General features: G+C 50.1%; 8 protein-coding genes across 8 annotated transcripts; 2 read left to right on the forward strand and 6 right to left on the reverse strand.

Annotated features, from left to right (window-relative positions):
* Positions 1–2,335: 2,335 nt before the first annotated feature.
* On the reverse strand, positions 2,336–2,730 carry BDV27DRAFT_150694 (uncharacterized protein; the record flags this gene model as incomplete). The annotated part of the gene is made up of 2 exons (XM_032071263.1): positions 2,336–2,405; positions 2,459–2,730. 2 exons carry the CDS (start codon positions 2,728–2,730, stop codon positions 2,336–2,338), a joined length of 342 nt encoding a protein of 113 aa, XP_031921228.1.
* A 1,082-nt stretch (positions 2,731–3,812) lies between these two features.
* Positions 3,813–4,806, reverse strand: BDV27DRAFT_138131 (pyridoxamine 5'-phosphate oxidase family protein). The gene is made up of 2 exons (XM_032069162.1): positions 4,330–4,806; positions 3,813–4,247 (listed from the first exon to the last, which is right to left on the reverse strand). The coding sequence occupies exons 1-2, from the start codon at positions 4,720–4,722 to the stop codon at positions 3,903–3,905; spliced, it is 738 nt and encodes a 245-aa protein (XP_031921229.1). The 5' UTR covers positions 4,723–4,806; the 3' UTR covers positions 3,813–3,902.
* A 207-nt stretch (positions 4,807–5,013) lies between these two features.
* Positions 5,014–7,611, forward strand: BDV27DRAFT_138132 (acyclic terpene utilization AtuA family protein). The gene is made up of 3 exons (XM_032069163.1): positions 5,014–5,475; positions 5,541–5,893; positions 5,954–7,611. The coding sequence occupies exons 1-3, from the start codon at positions 5,448–5,450 to the stop codon at positions 7,463–7,465; spliced, it is 1,893 nt and encodes a 630-aa protein (XP_031921230.1). The 5' UTR covers positions 5,014–5,447; the 3' UTR covers positions 7,466–7,611.
* An 11-nt stretch (positions 7,612–7,622) lies between these two features.
* Positions 7,623–10,314, reverse strand: BDV27DRAFT_138133 (MRX complex nuclease subunit). The gene is made up of 2 exons (XM_032069164.1): positions 10,111–10,314; positions 7,623–10,056 (listed from the first exon to the last, which is right to left on the reverse strand). Exons 1-2 carry the CDS (start codon positions 10,124–10,126, stop codon positions 7,718–7,720), a joined length of 2,355 nt encoding a protein of 784 aa, XP_031921231.1. The 5' UTR covers positions 10,127–10,314; the 3' UTR covers positions 7,623–7,717.
* A 234-nt stretch (positions 10,315–10,548) lies between these two features.
* Positions 10,549–14,346, forward strand: BDV27DRAFT_138134 (F-box and WD domain protein). Its single transcript, XM_032069165.1, has 2 exons — positions 10,549–11,105; positions 11,166–14,346. The coding sequence occupies exons 1-2, from the start codon at positions 10,760–10,762 to the stop codon at positions 14,192–14,194; spliced, it is 3,375 nt and encodes a 1,124-aa protein (XP_031921232.1). The 5' UTR covers positions 10,549–10,759; the 3' UTR covers positions 14,195–14,346.
* A 107-nt stretch (positions 14,347–14,453) lies between these two features.
* BDV27DRAFT_169693 (alpha/beta hydrolase) lies at positions 14,454–15,434 on the reverse strand (the record flags this gene model as incomplete). Its single annotated transcript, XM_032075108.1, has 1 exon — positions 14,454–15,434. The coding sequence occupies exon 1, from the start codon at positions 15,264–15,266 to the stop codon at positions 14,454–14,456; it is 813 nt and encodes a 270-aa protein (XP_031921233.1). The 5' UTR covers positions 15,267–15,434.
* An 83-nt stretch (positions 15,435–15,517) lies between these two features.
* On the reverse strand, positions 15,518–17,751 carry gel2 (1,3-beta-glucanosyltransferase gel2). Its single transcript, XM_032069166.1, has 3 exons — positions 17,448–17,751; positions 17,224–17,354; positions 15,518–17,097 (listed from the first exon to the last, which is right to left on the reverse strand). The coding sequence occupies exons 1-3, from the start codon at positions 17,454–17,456 to the stop codon at positions 15,816–15,818; spliced, it is 1,422 nt and encodes a 473-aa protein (XP_031921234.1). The 5' UTR covers positions 17,457–17,751; the 3' UTR covers positions 15,518–15,815.
* Positions 17,752–18,098: 347 nt separating this feature from the next.
* BDV27DRAFT_138138 (TOM complex receptor protein TOM20) lies at positions 18,099–19,554 on the reverse strand. The gene is made up of 3 exons (XM_032069167.1): positions 19,314–19,554; positions 18,994–19,239; positions 18,099–18,896 (listed from the first exon to the last, which is right to left on the reverse strand). The coding sequence occupies exons 1-3, from the start codon at positions 19,369–19,371 to the stop codon at positions 18,688–18,690; spliced, it is 513 nt and encodes a 170-aa protein (XP_031921235.1). The 5' UTR covers positions 19,372–19,554; the 3' UTR covers positions 18,099–18,687.
* Between the last annotated feature and the right edge of the window lie 78 nt (positions 19,555–19,632).

Raw genomic sequence — 19,632 nt, forward strand, 5'->3', positions numbered from 1 at the left:
TTTTCAACTTTGTTTTCCCTTTGGCTCACCTTAGGTGGTTCATGAAACTCTACTACAAGATCCACGTGGGTTTAATGTATGGTATTTGAACAAGTTTTTAAGCATTCCGTCGACCATCAATTACTGTTTTTACTCATGGTCGCGGAGGAATTAGGGTTGGCTCGTACGGAGTACATACATACGAACCAAATAGAGACAGGGGAAAAGCTGCCCCGCTATATCGTCAGCAGCCTAGTACCTCCGCCAACCCATCTTCAACAATCCCCAACATGGCAAACAGATAGAGCAAATTATGCAGACGCTTGCAGTAGATAGTTGCTAATCACTATATCCATTCTCCTCATTCGGTACCCCCTCCTAGCGACAAGCTCTGGTCTTGGTACCCAACAAGCGTCTCCAGAACGAGTCTCACTAATCACGACAAATCAATGGGGCGAAAGTCTTACTAGATGGGGTAAAGATTGGTCCAGACCCGGGGTTGTTGGAGACCATGCTTGCATTTGGTAGGTCGAAAGGAGGAACTAGCATTACTGCACCTAACAAGGTAGTCCGGGAGATAGTCTACCAGTACCTGTAGTCTGTACCTTGGTGGTATTGAATGATCTTGGAATCAGTGAAAAATATAATGCTGGTGACGGAGCAGCCCCTGTGGCAATCCTTGTCGAAATTGTTGAGTTTGATACTTCCGAGCTGGAAATAGTCCACCTGCATATTCGTAACTTAGCTGAACACCAATTGGCGGCGTCTGTCATGAGACATTAGTGTTTGACTGAAAGAGTGCCAAGTCCCCTCCGTCCCCACTGGACCGGCTGAACTTCCTTCCCGCCGGCGACTTTTGTGACTTTAACTCCTTAGCTCTGGAATTCCATAACGGAGGGGAATCCCAATGAAACACCTCCGGTCACATGGCCCCTGTCCAATCAACAACCTCAATGATTGCCAGGTCGCATGTAGTATTAAGGTAAGGTACCTACTAGTATAGTCGTACTGTTATGCGAGGGGTCACGTGATCGGTGCATTAGATGATAGACGATCACTCCGGGTTGAAATCCATCGCAAATTCCTCTCTGCGACGTCGATGACTGGTTGGCGATCACCCAATCAGGTGACTCTGGAGATGCAATCGGGCCGCGTCGGAACTATGATATGCCATTTAAGGACAGGGCTTGCGAGGCTTCCGAGGAAGGAGGGTCTGGAACAGCAGTAACAAGAAGTAACATGACGGAGCGCTAAGCTTCTAACCATGGAGGACCAGGGTTCACCCGACATGCAATTCCCCTGGACAAGCTCCCGTACCTTGAATGCCACCCCAGCCATAAACCATCGTCCTCAACAGGTCACGAGTCGCGATAAGTCCATATCGATAGGGATCTACATCTCTGCGTCTTCATCGGGCGCGTTCACGTCTCAGATCGGACCACCGGGGCTCAGCGCATCCTGCGTCAAAGGATTCTAAACCCCGCAATCCGATTCTTCCGCCGTACTCTCGGGTTACCGGAGACTATCACAGCATTCGGCTCGTATGTGAAGGAGGCGGGATTTGAACTCTCACATCATCGCGCATGCGAGGCGCTGTTGGAATGTAACACGAGGAGGGTCTCGACTAATTTGGCGTTGATGCTGGATGGTTGGGAAGTTTTTCCCCTTTGGCCGACTTGGACAGCAAGGCTTATCCCCCGCATCCAATGTCAACCCCATATTCGTCCCGGTGATCCTCCACATACCTGTAAAGCTTAAAGAACAGACCACCCACGTCAGCAGAACGATAAGAGTTTCATGCAACTTGAACAATGTATATTCTAAGTGGATCTTCCAGTCAGTTTCATGCGAATACCCAACTATCTATGGTTTAGATTCGACAGATGTTGCCGTAGTGATATCGGGCTTAATAGATATCTTCATTCGTTCATCCGATGCTGTGACGACTTCCCTGGTTGGTTTGTTGGAAGAGATGAGGTGTCGGGTTGACTTATGCCGGTTAGACATTTCATTTTCCTTCCTGAGGCAGCATTTATCCCCGTCTACACCCCTTCCTCCCTGGGTTGCCAGTGTGCCCTCAAGCTACAAAAAGTGATGTCTTTGAGTATACACTTACTTATAGCCATCTATCAAATGCTCGAGGGCAAGAATAAGTCAATAACAAAGATCATGTACAATTCTATGCTGTAATCACCTGCGATAAAGCTGGGTAATGACGAGGCACTCCCAATTATATTAGCCAGAAGATGACGATCCCCTCTGCGGTCAATCCAGGCCGTATCTACACAAGTACTTACAGAAAACCTTAGTATATGCTAAGCGACGCTCAGTGTTGGCGCGAGAGTTGACAAAAGTCCTAGTTCGATAAAGGCACCTCAAGGCCGCCGAAAAGGATATGGTCAATCGCATCAACACCGAGCTTGAAACTGGAGACTTTCAGCACGACTTCTCCCCTTGCAATGTTAGATATTCAACTTACCTGCGGTCCTTATTACCAACCTCGTACTCCCATGATCCAAAACGACCTCGAGACAGAATGTCCTTCTCTTGAAGGTATGGTACGATCTCGGCCAGTGCGCTGTTACGCTCCAAACTGAGAGAGGGATATCCATGATCAAAGCGACGTACATACGTGCTGGCGATCTCATCATCAGGCTTCAACAAGTCGGCGTTGATAAGGCCCTGGATGCTGTCGGCCAAGAGCGTATTGTGATTGACGAGTTGATCGAAAGATTCGGAGACCTCGAGCATGATAGACCAGTAAGGACGCAAGACCACCAGGTGTTTCCTTGGAGTCAACGATTAACCAAGATGCGTTGTTCTGTATCTATATCCATTAGTAACTAGTTACCACACCCTATACATTGCCCTCTAAGGTGCTATAATGGAGCATACCAATTGCTGAAGGCGTTTTGCGGCCCCCAGTCCTGTAGGGCCAGCACCGATCACCAGAACATCCACTTCACTAACAGCTGTGTCAGCACATCTCAATGAGGTAGTGGGGTCTGATTCGCGTACATCTGGCTTGCGACCATGGTCATTAGGATAAGTAAAATGTAAAATAAGCACTGACGGGATCAAATGGATGATACAGTCAATTTGAGCTCAGCAAACCAAGTCTACCTGAAGGGTATCGGTCGGAATCAGGATCGAATTTAAGCTAATCTCTGTTGGTCTACGCACATATAATACTGGCATGCAACATAATATTAATCTCGATATTGATCAAGGACCTTCCACCCCCTAACAGGGGTTCGCGCGCCCAACAGCACCACGGGATCGGCAAAAGAACAAGACCCTCCTGATGTTCATTGCGTTTCATCTTGTATAACTGCACTTATAAATAGTCGACTTTAACATGTCTGACGGGTCTCGGTTCAAGGATTGGCTACTCGAAGGGCTCTGTTTAATGAACTGTGGCAGCGAGCAGAAAAAAAGTAAATCCGCAGGAGCAGGGTCACTTTTGCTTTGGTCCATTGGCGACCATTAGCCTAAGGGATCAATCTGATACATCATCTAATCAAGCCATACGAAGCCCAGGGGCGGTGTTGCCTGAGTGTCTACTCGGGCTCATGTGCTGTAGTTGTTAAATGAACGCAAGCCCAAGTACGATGTATCATACTTCAAAGCTCAAATAGAATTGTTCCCCTCATGTCAATTAAGTGCATTTTAAAGGTGCATTAAACGTTCACGCTGAATCAATTGTGATATAAGGCACGTAGATGGACACGTCTTCCGTTCACTGCCTCGGCCTTTCAAAATTACTTGTCCTAGGTACTAGAGCCCAGCTATAACATCGATTACGCATTATAAAGAACTAAGCAGATTTAAATTCGAAACCCGTGTTCCTTGCGACTAAGGATCAATCGTATATCATATAATCTCTATCCCATACAACGGATACATTGTCATGAACAATCTATCTATATATACCCAGCCCACTGCAGGATTGCCATACCCACAAACAAAAGCAAGATTGAAGTCTTCATCGTCTCCAATTCATCTCGATGGCGGTTCATCCAACCGTCCAACTGTGCCCGCCATACACTCTTGTGGTTATCTCGCAATGCAGAATGAAGACCCGGAAGCCCGTCTAGACTACTAGAGTTGCACTCTTGCTGATATGCACGCATCTGGCCTGCACTCACCTTTTTACCAGCCCAGTAGCCCATAGTCTCACGGTCTTTGAGATATGGTTTCACTTCGTCGGTCTCAGGGTCATGAGTTAAAGCGAGCTGTGGCACCCCGTACCCACACGATGTTTGGACCTGCAATCTATCAATATACAGGACATGAAGTATACGACTATAGATACAAAAGCGGGAAAGCTATAACTGGAAAATAACGAACCTTGAAAACATCCATATGGATAATAGCACGGGCACCTGTGACATGCTTTCCTCCCATGCGCTCCAAATATTGAGGAAACTCGGGGTCGCTCCATTCAATAACAGAGCCGGTGCAGAAAAGTCGCAGAATACGCGGTGACTTGTCGAAAGAGCAGAACATCACAGTAATACGACCATTTTCTCGCAAATGACTGATTGTCTCATTGCCAGAACCCGTCGCATCTACATAAGCTGCTTCATTGGGACCCAAAATTGCGAAAGAAGCGTCTGGGAGGCCCTTCGGGGACAGATTCACGTGGCGACCACGCAGGGGCGCTGAAGCCACGAAGAAAACGCTCTGGCGTAAAGCCCAGTCGCGAATATCATCCGAGATGGATTCGTAGTATTGAACCATTGGTAGTGAATCAAAGAGGGCAATTAGTGTCAATGTCGGTGAGAGATGACGAGGTTGTTGTTATTCCCGTCCATACCGCCAAATATACGACAAGCGGGTGGGTTCGGAGTCCATGTCTTACTCCGATCGAGCGGTATGGTGACTTTGGTGACTCATGTAAGCACGATAGCGCGATACAGATATGATCCTTGTAGATTATGACAAACGGATCTAAAATAAAGAGAAAAATGAGATCTCCCCATTTACAACACTCTCGACCGATCCAACCCGCTACTAATATATACTACTATGTAGTAACACACTCTAGGGGTTTCCTGCCCCCCTTGACCCACATCGGATCGGATCTGCCATCCACATGTGATATCATGGACTAAGCCCCAACAAGCAAGAGTTGAACAACTACAGGCTGCACAACTCATAGAGTTTCAATTCAGATACATCAACTGAGATGGTTATCCGCTAATTATAACCTTGCATTATTCCACCGCCCTTGATTCAACAGATTAATACAGTGGCTCAATGAACCCCGCATCTCCGAACCGACAACCGAAAGACCTCCTCGGCCATTACATAGTTTGGTTGATCGACAAGAAGATTCACTAGTGGGAAGATAGTAGACCACTTGGTGACCTTAAAGCATTCCGGTCCCCATCAATTGCATTTCAGCTGGGAAAATTCTTCACGTCTTGCTCGCGTAGTAGATAGATACTTCCCTCAGAGACATCATGAGTTCTCGTCCAGTTCGCATTGCAGGTCGGTTGCAATATCTAGGCTAATCCCCTTCTCATAAGAGACGATATTGACTGAGCCACCTACAGGTGCTTCGGGCTCTACGTCCGACCGTCGACATGCCATCGCTGAGTTCGCTCGTAACTATCCTCGAGACCCCGTCGACGTCATCATCGCCGACTTCATGAGCGAGGCGAACATGGTCACGGGGGCAGCACGACGGATAGATCAAGATAAAGCCCAAGAGGGTGCTGGTAACATCTCGGCGATCCCAACGAGTGCACCGGGGTATGAGCTTGCATTTCTCTTGGCACTAGAGCCGGCCCTAGAGGATTTGGCCAAACATGGTATCAAAGTGGCAGTCAACGCCGGAAATGCAGACACGGAAGGGCTTTATAAAGTGGTAACAAATATGGTCAAGGCCAAGGGCTTAAATCTAAAGGTAAGTCCGTTGTAAGAATACTCTACACATGGCATGTATTGATCATTTTATATACTCCAGGTTGCTTGGGTCTCTGGCGACGAGGTTTTCTCAACAGTGAAAGCAGCTTTATCCACTGGTAAATCAACCTTCAAAAACGTCTATACAGGAGAGACTCTTTCCGACTGGAACTTCGAGCCAATATATGCCCAGTGCTACCTCGGAGGCCTGGGAATTGCCGCGGCCTTGGCTCAAGGGGCCGATATCGTTCTGTGCGGACGAGTGTCAGACGCATCCCCTGTTATTGGAGCTGCGTACTGGTACCATGGGTGGAACCGCAGCGATCTCGACCAGCTAGCCAATGCATTTGTTGCTGGACATCTAATCGAATGTAGCAACTACGTATGCGGAGGCAATTTCACCGGTTTCAAGACACTGGAGAAAGTCGGCGCTGAAGGCTGGCGTAATATCGGTTATCCTATTGCAGAGATTTCAGCAGATGGGAAAGTGGTCATCACGATGCAATCGTCTGCTCCCGGCGGCGCTGTTACCGTTGATACCTGCTCCTCCCAACTTTTATACGAAATTCAGGGCCCTTGGTACTTCAACTCCGACGTTACTGCCGTGCTAGCGGACATCCACTTCGAACAAGTTGGTACCAACCGCGTGGCAGTGCACGGCGTTCGATCTGCACCACCTCCTCCAACGACCAAGGTCGGCATCACAGCCCGTGGCGGTTTCCAAGCAGAGGCTTCATGGTTTCTGGTTGGGCTGGACATTGATGCGAAGGCACGGATGCTGGAGGACCAGATTCGCCACCTTCTCGCCCCATACTCATCCAAATACACAGCTCTCGAATTCTCTACATTAGGTTCAGTGCCAGATGATCCTCGAGACCAAAACAGTGCCACCGTTACCTTTCGAATTGTTGCCCAGGCTCGTGAAGCAGAACATATAGCCCCCAATAACTTTCTTCGCCATATCACCGACAATATCATGCAAGGCTATCCCGGCGCGACTTTCCACCTCGATGCACGACAGGGTTTTCCAAAGCCCATCTATGAATACTATGTTAGTCTTCTGCCCCAAGCAGATGTGAAGCATCGTGTCCACCTCCCGTGGAAGAATCAAGTGTTGGACATCCCTCCACCGCCCACGACTCAGGAGTTCCCGCCTCGTCAACCCTCACAGGCGATCACCGAGCCTCCTGCCAACCGCGATCTAGACTTCGGACCAACAACCCGAGGCCCTCTAGGATGGATTGTCCATGCTCGATCGGGTGACAAGGGACCTGACGCAAACTGCGGGTTCTGGGTTCGCCACAGTGATGAATACCTCTGGCTGCGCTCGCTGCTCTCCATTCCAAAGGCGCAGGAGCTTCTAGGACAGGAGTACCGGTCGAATCCCCAACTACAGATCGAGCGATTCGAGCTTCCAAACCTCCGTGGTGTACACTTCTTGTTCAGAAACCTCCTCGACCGGGGCGTTGGCGCGACAACTACAGTCGACTTCCTAGGGAAGAATGTCGCCGAGTATCTGCGGGCCAAGTGGGTGGATCTTCCTGTTAAATTCTTGAACCGCGGCAAGCTGTAGTTGTCCGTCGCTATCTGCAGGGATGGCTTTCTTGGTCTGTAAAGCTAGGTATATAAACACAGACGGTCATCGTGCGGATAATCTAGGGAAGACGCTTTTCTTGACATTGAGTTTTCATCACATTGATTGGAATTGTCCCATATTGTACATAAAACGCCATGAATGTGAAAACAAGTCATAATCTGCTAAGAATACCCACGAAAAAAATGAAAGACATACATTCTCCTCCTCCGAGCCTGCTGATGAGGGAGTCTACCTCCTTCTGGAGGCTGGCGCAGACTCGAAGGCATCGCTGTCGTCATCAATTTCCTCGCTCAATACACTCGTAGCTCGAGTCTTCCGACTCGGTCTCGTTGACCTCGAGGAGGTCTGGCTCTCACGAGCACTTATTTGGGAACCGGTAAAATCTAATGTCATTTGTGTCTGTTTGCCTCGTGTCGTTGCAGACCTACGCGTAGCGGTTCCTCCTATAGTATTCGACGACGGCGCCGGGGATGGCGCGGTCTGCCCTCGACGTTGGGTGCTGGCTGTCGAGGGCGCTGCTTTGCGGCTTCGGGTTGAAGGTTGCTTAACAAATAGAGATTGGGAATCATCATCATCGACGTCGGAGAGGGCTTGAGCTGCGGGAGGGCCATCGTCTTCATCATCATCGTCCACCATGATGACATCCTGTTCTTCATCCTCATCGTCCGATATGGCTTTCTTCCGTCCTCTAGTAGTTTTAGTGGGTGCCGTTTTCTTGGGTGCTGTTGATGTGGTCTTCGCGGTGGTAGTTGCTTTGCGAGTAGTTGTAGTAGCTGCCGTTCTGCCTCCACGACCTCGGCCCCGACCACGAGTAGACGTTGCTTTCGTGGTAGTTGGTCCTGTGCCATCCTCTGCAGCATCCTCTTCATTGGGGTCACCCTCGTTGTCTGAATGTATAAGTGCCCCGGGTTGGTCTTCCCAGACGCCGTCAAATTCAGTGTCCCAGCTAAGTGGTTTAGGCTTAAATCGCTTCTTCCCTCGCGACCTCTTCTTCACGCCTCGAGAGAACATGTCTTCCATCTGGTTTCGGTACTTATCCATTGCCTGCTGCAGCGAGCTCTGCGCCTCTTCTTCGTCGTCCATGACATCGTTGTCACGATCCAGGGCCATGAGGTGTTTGATTTGACTTTCTAGTGATTCATTCACAAACATCTCCATGGCGTGCTTGTCGTCTTTGTCGATGAATTGGGCCACAGCATCCCCAAATGAATTCTGTGGAAGAATGCTCAACGATTGGGCGGAAAGAAATTCGCGCACCAACTGTTCAACCTTCACCGTGTCTAGCGTCGAGAGTTGGGAGACTGCCGTTGCATCGACGTCATCATCTTTCTTGCGGTTTGCTGCGTTCTTTTTCTTCCGGTAAAATTGTACAACATCATTCACATTTGCGACCTTGCCTACGAAACGATTGGAGAACCGCTGAGGGTTCTCGCAATCATAGCTGCCTCCGTCTGGTGTGGAGATCTCCACGCGCAGTCTCACTAGTGGCAAGGGCACCTCTACCTCCTCGTCTTCTTCAACATCTTCCTGCATTGCCAGCCATTCAGCTTTCGCTTGTTCAATGAGCTCCTCAACGATTGCCATTAGAAAACGAGTGACTTCAGTCCGGTTGTTTTCTTTCCGAGCCAACTTTTGTGCCCCCTTTTCCTCGGAGAGGACGATTTCTTTCATGACAAACGGTCGCACGGTCTTCAATGGGATCGGCTCGCATTTGAAGTCGCGTCCAGTGATACTGACGATAGCCACTTGTTTTGTTACTGCCTCTCCGGGGACAAGCGATGTTGCCACAGAGGACCCTGGCTGCATGACGTGAAACTTAGTCTCAGGGTTCATTTTAGGATTAATCAAGCACTCATGTTCGTGGCCCCAAATCACGAGGTCGAGAAACTCCGGGAGGAAGTTCTCGGGAAGGTATCCAGTCTCCGTATAAGCGTGGTGATTCTGGTGGACACATATCAAGTTGAACCAGTCCTCTTTCTGGATCGAAGGCTGGTAGAACTTGACCTTTCCGTCGCGAAATGTACGGAATAATCGTTCATCTCGGACGTTACTCATACCATATAGTGCCAATTTGGTCCGGCCCTTCTGAAGTAGGACGGGTTTCACCTGGATATTATCGGACTCAGGCGTCCGTCCATAGTAGTTGAGTAGTCCGGAAACCTGGAGTATGTCCAAGGCCGCCAAATGACCCTCTCCGGAGGGGTCATCATGATTGCCATGGATAGAGAAAACAGGAATAGCCACATTGATGTCGAGATCTTCGTAATTCACATGGTTGAAAGCCCCTTGGAAGTTTTCACTGGCGTCACTGAGCATTTCCAGCTCACAGGGCTTATCGCCCAGGCAGTTCATCCGGATCGAGCGCATTACCTGGTACATGGATTTTCGGGAAGGCTTGTTCTCGTGAAAGAGATCGCCTGCGAGGAGCACCATGTCAACATCACGCTCTCGGGCGAGGCACATCACCTCATGGAAACTCTTCCAACTGTCATCGCCCCTGATCGGGTCTCGTTCGTTGTACCCGACATGGTTGTCGGTTGCAACCAGGATGCGGATTGTTTCCGCGTCTGCTCTTGTTACTTAGATAGCCCAAGATGAATAGAAGAGAATCGTCTACTTACCACCAAGGTCAGGCATTATAATAAGTCACTCCAGTCCGCATGAAGTGAAAGTGTCGAGGAAGGTGGGTATTGTGATGCGGACGGGCCACTATAAATGGTGATTCCGTCAGGCTGTAATGGGTGGGTGTTTGTTGCCTGGAAAAACAAGCCGTTGGATAGGTCCAATGACAGGGGATTATCCACGGTGTTTATGCAGGATGTGATGCATGTTTAATTAATCCACAGTAGATTTGGTAGAAATACCATCAAATTGAAGACATTTGGGGTAATATTACTAACAATTGATATCCAATCCGATTTGCCTCCGCGGCGCGTCTTCACGTGAGAGAAACGCGAAAACGCTGTGACCAATCACAGGGCTGGCCCGTGACACATTCCCCCTCCGAAATCCCGAACGTCGATTCTCCATCAGTCCCTCTTTTTATTACCTTGACTACTCTTACTCTCCCTTTCATCATATCTCTCTCTCTTTCCCGCTTTCGGACTGTATAGATTTATTTCCCTTATCGTTCGCATTCTCTACCGCATAGAGCGTCATTCTCGCGCCATCATCTCTTCTCCTCCCCCATCCTTGTATTGCCCGACTGACCCAGAATCTGGCCTGGTTCAGTCGCCTCCGTTGCTCCCGTTAACCCCGCGAAACCTTTTTATGCAATCCGAGCCTGCTGCAGTTTCTGAGCGCACTTCTCCTACAAATTCGCCCCCCAGAGAGTTTTTCCACAACACCCAGCATGGACATGTTCTCGATGGCGATCATCAAGTCTCTGGTCCTCCCCATGAGGCCGGAGACGTTGAAGGCGTCTCTGACCCACCTCGTCTGTCACCCTTGAACCAGGCGAAGACTGATGATTCAGCCCCCGCATCGCCGGTTCTCGACCGTGTCAGTCAGTACGAAAATGCGATGGCACAGTCACCTTGGAGACAAACAGATCTGAGCTTTAGAGTAACACCCTCGTCTACTCAGTCGCATCTGTCGCTAGACGCATTCCCAAATGGTATGTCGCCGTGGATAATCCTCCTCGGACAATCACCTGTCTAACGCTATGGATTGGCAGAGGTTTTAACGCACATCCTCTCGCACTTGCCACCGCCGGCTCTCTCATCTATGGCATTGGTGTCGCGCCGGTTTCATACTCTCGTCACAACTCCCCATGCCTGGAGAATAGCATTTTCGCGCTACTTTCCTGGGCCTTATGTCGCAGAAAATGGCACTAGCCTGTCTGAGGCTAACGCACCCGAGAGGGTCACCTCAGATAAGCGCTACTTTTCCCGCCTCACTGCGTTGGCATCATGGAGATCTGAGTATATTCTACGGACCCGCTTGCTGAGGTCACTTGCCCGAGGCAAGCCGGCGCAGTTCGACCCTGCCAAAAAGTCGGGTACAGTTCGTTCCGTGAATATGCGCAATGGCAGCGCAGTTGTCACGTACACTTCCCAGCTTTTGTACCCCGTCAGTCATCTCGCTGCATCCTTCGGGTCCGAGGTGACCAAGAAGCAGCCTCTTTTCATCCATGGGGCGTCAGAGCAGGGAATCGCATCTGCCAGCGATCCTTCCTCGGTCAAGGTTGGGACATGGGGCTTGTCTGACCACCAGCTGTTCCGCCATTTCGCGGATCTATTCACTGGTGAAGCCGAGTACGGTCTTGGCTCTGGAAACATGGTCGGCCTCCCGAATCGCATGGACGTTAGTCAACCTTACGGAATGATATACGGTGAGGGATGCCCTCAGGGACGCAGCTATTTTATTTCAACTATGGAGCAACGCGGGCGATTCTTGGGCCTCACTGAATCCATCTCACAGCCGCAGTTGGGCATTCCTACTCTCAATCTGATCACGAATGCGGTCACCGCTGTATGGATCGCCAAATCCTCCAATATCCTGAAAATGACTGGAGGATTGGTCGCAATGATGTCGGGTACCTCTTCTGGAGTTCTTACGGCCTACGCACTCGGACCTCATCCCACGTATGAACAGCGATTCGAAAGAGGCCAGGTGACTGCCAGATGGGTTCTCTGTCCGGGAGTCCCCATCATTGCGATTGCAGTCGACAACGATTATTCTGCCAAGCGTCACGCCCGCCGACGCATCTGGGCAACCGTTCTTAATGCCTTAGGTGAAGTTTTCTACCTTTCAGACATGCCGCGCCAGCCTGAACTCCCATCAGCTAAGATGAGCCCTGAGCAAATTGATACTCTGGCGTGGAAGACTGGCAGGAGTGTTCGTTGGGAGCTTCTAGAGTTGAGTCACCGCACGGCTAGGCCTGACCCCTACAGTCGGGAGCCTGTTGACGGCAGCTATAGCCCGAGGTCGTCGTCGGATTCGATGAAGCTTGATGAGAATCAACTTGCTGCTGAGACCAAGGAGATTGAGCAGTTCATGTCATTTAAGCCGAAACATTTCCGAAAGGTTTGTGAGGGCTGGGACATGAGACGTGAAATGCAAGTCGACTTCGCTGGCGATGATAGCCACGGAGCCGGTGAGTCTGTTATTGTCATTGCTCGTGGTGTAGGAGAAGATGAGAAAGCCTCAATTCGCAGATACACCAGAAAATTGACGAAGGTCGAAATGCCACCGTCGCACTTTGGGACGTATCAAGTTGGCGAAACCATGGCCTCGTCTCTATTCGGTGGGCCTGTTGGATTTCCGTCTCTATCTTCAGCCGTCAATACACCAAGCGTGCCACCTTCGCGAGCCTCTAGTCGGATCGGTGAAACAATTTGCTCCGCCGCAAATACGGAATGGCGTATCTCGGATTTTGTCTTCGGCGATCACAAGTCAATTGAGATCACAACCAGCGCATTGGACGTTTCGACATATGCTGTACTGACTCCTGATGAGGATCCTCTCCATGGGATGTCCGGAAGCTCGGCACTTTCCTCCGGTATGTCGTCGCCCATGCCGCACATGAAGCAGCCGTCAAATTCGGAAATTCCCGGCCAACGTGGGCGCTACATGGCTATTGGAACAGCTACCGGAGGGGTCTTTGTCTGGGATATACGCGCTCCTACGGCGAAGAACTCGGATATTATCAACTCCGTCAATCCGATGCGCATCATCCAGACAGACTCTCCTCAAGTGTCCTGTGTCGCTCTTACGTCGCTATACGTCGTGCACGGCGGCAATGACGGGCTTGTGCAGGCTTGGGATCCTCTTGCATCTTCTACTCGACCTATCCGAACCATCAATTCGCGCTTTTCTTCCCGCGCACGCCGTCGACTAGTGCAGGCGGAGGCTTCCATTCACGGAGTTGGAAACAATTTCTATGCCAGTGGGGCCATGTGCCTAGACCCCGATCCTACGGTCTTAAGGGGAATGGTTGCCCTCGGGTCCCACTTGCGCTACTGGTCCTACAGCTCCGGTGCTGCTGATCAGTATAAGACGAGCAAACGCCGGTTCCGCCGCGGCCGTCGTGGCAGCAATTCTACGCCCGAGGGTCAACGCTTCAACAGTAGCGGTCGAGGAGCTCTCCAAGACTTCATCGAGGATGAACAGGCAGAGATGAAACGACAAGAAAAGGCCGACCGCAAGGAAAAGGCGCACCTCAGCAACCGATTTGGTATCGATCTGCTGGGGCCCGATGTGGACGAAGAGCAGCTTCTCGCCTATGCGCAACTCCTGAGTGAGGAGGCCTTCGCTAGTGAGGCGCAAAAACGGGGCGATGTTGTGCCTAGCTCCATGGCTAGCTCCACCTCTAGCGACACTATCGGGCGGAACGATAGTTCGGTCGCTGCGGACGAATTTTCATCCTCCTCGTCTCCATATGAGCAGCCTGTTGATGACGATCTTGCCCCTGACATCGCTGAAGCGATTCGCTTGAGTCTTCTTGACGAAGGCCCTGGGTCGTTTGAACAGTACCCTGACATTCCCATCAAGTACGCCAAGGGATCTCAATCTAGCTCTCACAGTTTCTCGCCGTCAGAGGTCGTCGCTGAGAGCAGTCACCAACAAGAGATGGATGATCTGGAGCTTGCCATCCAACTCAGTCTTGCCGAGAGCCAGCCACAGGAGCAAACAGACGAGTTTCCATCACTCTCGCCGTGGGGCGAATCTGACAAGGGGAAGGGAAAGAGTCGAGCTTTGTAACTCGTTACATTGTACACTTGTTTTCGGTTGATTTATTTATTGTATCTATTTGATTTCGATTATGCTCTATCATACCTTTTAATTTACAGTTCGGGATCGATGTATAGAATGCGGGGCTTATGAAAGTAAATTCAGAGATTAGCTACCTTTTTAAGGCCATTGCAACTATAATTCAATCTATAACTCCTATCTCTTGACACTACTACTAAAACCATCCGTGAAATGAATGACTCCATACACATTCGACAGTATAAAACAGCTATAAACTACCCCTATCCCTCACAATCCCAACAACCACCCCCACCATCTCCTCCACATTCGTCAAAAAAACACTATGACAAGTCTCAAACCCCAAAACCCTAACCTCAACTCCCTCCCCCCGAACCTCCTCAAGCATCATATCCTGAAACCCCCCGGGCACAGCATAATCCTTCTCCGTCCTAACATACGTAACAGGACACCGTCGCCACCCATCCCCACTCGTCTTCTCCCTAAGCACTCCCACCGGAAACCTAACCAACCCCTTCACACACCTCTCCACAGTCTCCCTCTCCAGACCCCCATAAAACCACAACCCAGGATCCCGGGGAAGGGTCAACCCAAATTCATCATCGTCCATGTATTGGGCCCATAAGTGTTCGTCGACCCCGGCTTTGTCCATAATGGTTTGGATTGAGGACCCGGGCGGGAGCATGTAGGCGCTGAGGTAGAGGAGGTGGATTATCCCGGCTCCTTTGGGTTTCTGGTTCTCTTCGGTGGGGGTTTTAAGGGAGGTGGTGGTGGTGACGGGGTATATGAAGTCTTGGGCTGCGTCGGTGCCGACGCAACCGCCGTAAGAGTGCATGATCAACAGGATTTGTTTTCCGGCTGTGATGAGGGAATGGAGGGTTTGGCGGATTAGGGTGACGTCGTCGGCGAAGGTTGCTGTTGGGGGGGAGGTGCCATTGCAGGTGGGTAGGTGTGGACAGTAGACTTCGAAGCCTGCGTTCCTCAGGGCTGTGGTGTAGGGTTCGTAGTGGGCGGGCGTGTGCCAGGCGCCGTGGATGAGGAGGATTGTTGGTTTGGGGGACATTTTGGTTTTGTTTTGAGGGTTGGTTTTGTGGGTATATTAATAGTTGGTTTAGGATATCTAGTTTGGTTTGGGGATATATCCTTTAAGTTACTTGGAAGTCTGTATGGTAGGTATGTAGGGTAGGGATGTAAGGATTTATATACCTCGGATGTGTAGGCTGTGTTGCCCAAGATCACTCCCAGTTATATTAGTGCTGACGGTCCTAAGATCCATAGTACGTAGTAGTAGATTAAGGTTAGCTTTCATCTGTGGGGCAATTCACGCTCTGTATGTGGTCGGTTCGTGTAAATGGAATTAGTGGGGTGATCATGTTCCCTTCTTATGAGCAGTCTTCAAATTAAACTTATAAAGAAACCATGCTACCGATGGGAATTGAAAAGACTCCATTTTAAATAACATCTCCAGTAGGTCAATTGTCCCAGCGTCCCTGAGCTGGTATCATAAACTTGCTGGCCATCCCAGAGTCATCTCGGTCACGAAGGAAAACAATACATGAGGTTTAAATTCAACGCACGCAATATGAAAATACAACACAACGAAGTCGATTGATTACAGCACGGAGGCCGCGGCCACAGCGGCACCGACCACCAGACCCATGAAGGAAGCGGTCATCTTGCCGGCTGCGTTGTCCTGGGTGTTGTCACTGCTGGATCCGGAGCCGGAGCCGGAGCTTCCCGAGGTGCTGTTACCGGGGGTGTTGGACTCACCGCTGGAAAGGGCCTTCAGCTGGACGCCGGTGACCTCCTTGCCAGTGTGGTCGTAAATCTTCTGAGAGACGGCGGTGGTCGAGACATCGACCAGCTTACCGGTGTTGGCCTTGGACAGACCGTTGTCGATCATGTCCTGGACCTTGGAGGGGCGGGAGGGCAGGTCGAACTTGCTCAGGAAGGTACCGTTCTTGATCAGGTCGGAGCTGCACTTGGGAGCCTTGGCGGAAGTCTGGGTCGAGTTAGAGGCCTGGATGCGGTCCATGTCGAGCTTAGCGTACTGCTTCTGCAGGTTCTCATAGTCGACGAGCAAAGTGACAGTGTCGCTGTCGTTGATCTTGACGAGACCGTAGTTGTTGGCCTCCTGGGTGTACTCGTAGACCAGACCACCAGAGAAGGCCTGGGTCATCTCCTCACCGTAGATGGCCTGCACCTCGGTGAAGACACGAGGCGTCACTTCGTTGCAGCCGTACTCGGAGAAAAAGACGGGTATGGAGGCGTTCTTGAAGTCCTCGGTCAAGATGTCGTAACCGGCCTTCTTGTAGGACGAGTCACCGCACCACGAGTAGGAGTTGAGACCGAAGAAGTCAGACTGGGAGCTCGGCTCATCTGAGTCCTCGCACATGAAGTAGTTCACAGTATCCATCAACCAGGGACGGATGTCAGCGGCGGAGTAACCAACAGGGATGGAGCGGTCGACGTTCTTCTTGATGTAGTCCTTCATGTCACGCTGGACGGCACGGATGTAAGCGGCAACCTCCTTGACACTCTGCTCGTTGATCACCTCGTTACCGGCGAAGAAACCGAGGGTGTTGGGGTAGTTCTTGAAGGCCTCAATGACACCGAAGACCTGTTCGTAGTAGACGGCGTTGTAGCTGCTCTTGGGGGCGGTACGGTCAATGTAGCTGCCGTACAGAGGGGAGTTGACATCCAGGATCATGTAGATGCCGGCAGCGTTGAAAATGGAAGCACAGTCGTCATGGTTGAGGCTGGGCGACAAGTTGTAGACACGGATGGTGTTCACACCCAAGCGCTGCATGAGAGCGGCATCACGCAAGCATGCATCCTTGTCGCTGAGAGGGTCCTTGTCCTTCTTGAAGCCAGAAGAACCGCCGGGTTGGTAACTATAGATAAAATACGATGATCAACACTACCGCTTTCCCCACGAGGTAACGCGATCGAATATCATTGATATCAAGGCGATCATATGGCGTGAACAGAATTAAGAAAAGAACAGAACAGAAACATACTCGACACCCAGGATCTGGAAACGATCACCGGTCTTGCTGTTGACAAAGTCCTTGCCCTTCACCTCGATGGTGGTGACGGCATTCGCAGTGGTCGCAAGAGCGCAAAGCGCAGCGAAAAGACGAGTGTACATCTATAGTTATATTCGGCGGTTAGTCAGCCAACATTCCTTTTCGGGTAATCTGTGGATCTATATATCGATGTGGGTATCGAAAAGAGAACCGACCGAAGGCATTTTCTATATCTGTCTCGCTGGAAAAGTCTAGTACAAAGAGTCAAAGGATCGGACGGAGGTGCTTCCACAGGAAGTTCCAAAGCAAAGGGTATTTATGTATGACAAGAGAACGAATGACGAGCGCAAAAGGCGCACAACGATTAGACAAACCCCGAGAGGGAAGTAGCGAGCGTGGGCAGAACGAAAAGAGGACAGCGACGATGAATGAATGGAAGGAGGAAGAGAGAAGAGTCGCGAAAGACCCGGCAGAAGGCTTTTTGAATAAAAGAAAGGGACTGAGTAAGAGCGAACCCTTGGCCCCCTCCGAACCAACTGATGCCCAGCAATTTAGTTTCATTAAAGGGTATACTCCAGCACTATGAGACTCCACTCCCGGCTAGTACTTCACTAGAACCAATCTCCTTTACCGACAAGTCCCTTGGCGCTGAGGGTCTTGAATGTTGAAACTAGGCAATATTTATTTATTTTATTTTTATTATTATTTTTTGTATTTTATTTTTTTAATTTAGCTCATTCCAAGGCAGGCAATATCGGTAGATAGATGAGGTGAAACCGTTCCAGGTCTATACATACTAGTAGCATAATAGCTTTCGATATGATTCATGGATAGGTTTGCAGATCACCGAATCAGGAATAAAATCATTTTGCATCTCAATCCACGTTGAATTGCTCACTGTTGATACACTACTGCCTCTCTAGAATACAGTCCCAAATGTTACCCGTCAGGAGAAGCACTTGGGGAGAAGGAATAATTGGCGCCTGTAACCCAAGAATTGTCCATGTCCCAAGAAACCCCCAAGACTGGTGAAAAAGGGGGTGAATAACCGAATGAGAAAAATGAGAAACAAAAAGTCATGGCGCCGAGAAATACCAAGAGAGTCCGCCACGCCGGCGGCCAAGACATGGGCAATGATGCAAATATACAGGGAACAAGAGAAATAAGAAAAAAAAAGGTAACAAATAATAAGCGGAGAGGGAGAGAGTGCGACATCGCAAGGCGAAAATGTTGAAAAGAATCAATCCTCACAGAGATCGATTGGTCTTTTCGACTGGATTAGTAGCGCAAAAGCAAGAGAAAAAGGGTCCGGACCACGGCCCAGCGTGACCCGACGACCTGAGAAAGCCAGATCACAGGCCAAGCAAAGTTCTTATTTTATACGAAAAAGGGTTGGATGATTGACAATGCCGAGGGCGCGAGTCCGGATCCAATGAATGCGTCACGTCTGTTCTTTTACTCGACACCATGGCTGGATTCAGCACTGCCACCTTCGCCAGTGAATGTGCCCAGCTTCAAAGCCGCATCCATAGCAACCATCTCGGCCAGAATTTCCAGGACTTCCTTAGGGACAGTCTTGTCATATATGGAGATCAGGTCTTTAGGTTGAGGGTAAACCTTAAGGGCCTTGTAGAAGCACAGGGCGGCTTCAACCTTGTCTGAGCCTAGGTTTGTATGTGAATCGCCGCTACTTTCAAATGGGATTTCTTCTATTCTTTTGGGGGAGGAAAGGTGGATGGCGTCACCGCAGCAGAAACATACCTTCAGCGCAGAGAGACTCTCCCCGGGCAACTTGGCCCATGAAATAAGCCTCCTTCTCCTCAAGGTCGGTCGGGAAACCCTCATCCTGAGCCTGCTGGACAGACTTCTTGATGGATTCCCGTTCCTGGGCTCCTTGAGCCTCGGCTTCCTCCTTCACAGCTCTCGCCAGACGACGGTTGTTTCTCTTCAACGATTTGCGGAACTCGGGGTCGGTCTGTCTCTTGTGGTCAAAGTAAATGGCATAAGCTATATCCCGAAGAAGAAAATAGATTGATTAGTTTGCTTTTCGCGGCTGGTTGATTTTGATGTTATGTTCTTACCCAACAGGCCGGTAAGAACCGTGCCGGCCGAAGCAGCAACCAAAGCTGACGTCCTCATGGTGTCACGGGAGATAGTGTGTAATTATTTATTATAGAAGGATAAAAGAAAGCACAGAGGTAGAATAAGTCCAGTGCCTCAGGCGAGTCCGACCGAACCGGGGAAAGGGATGTTTATTTGGTCTATGGGGACGAGACTGGGGAAGTGACGCTTTTCATGTTCTGACAATTTTGAAGGCGGAGGATCATTGTTCTTCCGCCTCGGGGTTTCTGTCCCGCTCGGGGGGGGGGAATTCAAGCAAGCTCCCCATCCATTACCTCC

This window comes from Aspergillus caelatus, assembly GCF_009193585.1.
Source record: "Aspergillus caelatus strain CBS 763.97 unplaced genomic scaffold BDV27scaffold_359, whole genome shotgun sequence".
NCBI classification, from domain to species: Eukaryota; Fungi; Ascomycota; class Eurotiomycetes; order Eurotiales; family Aspergillaceae; genus Aspergillus; species Aspergillus caelatus.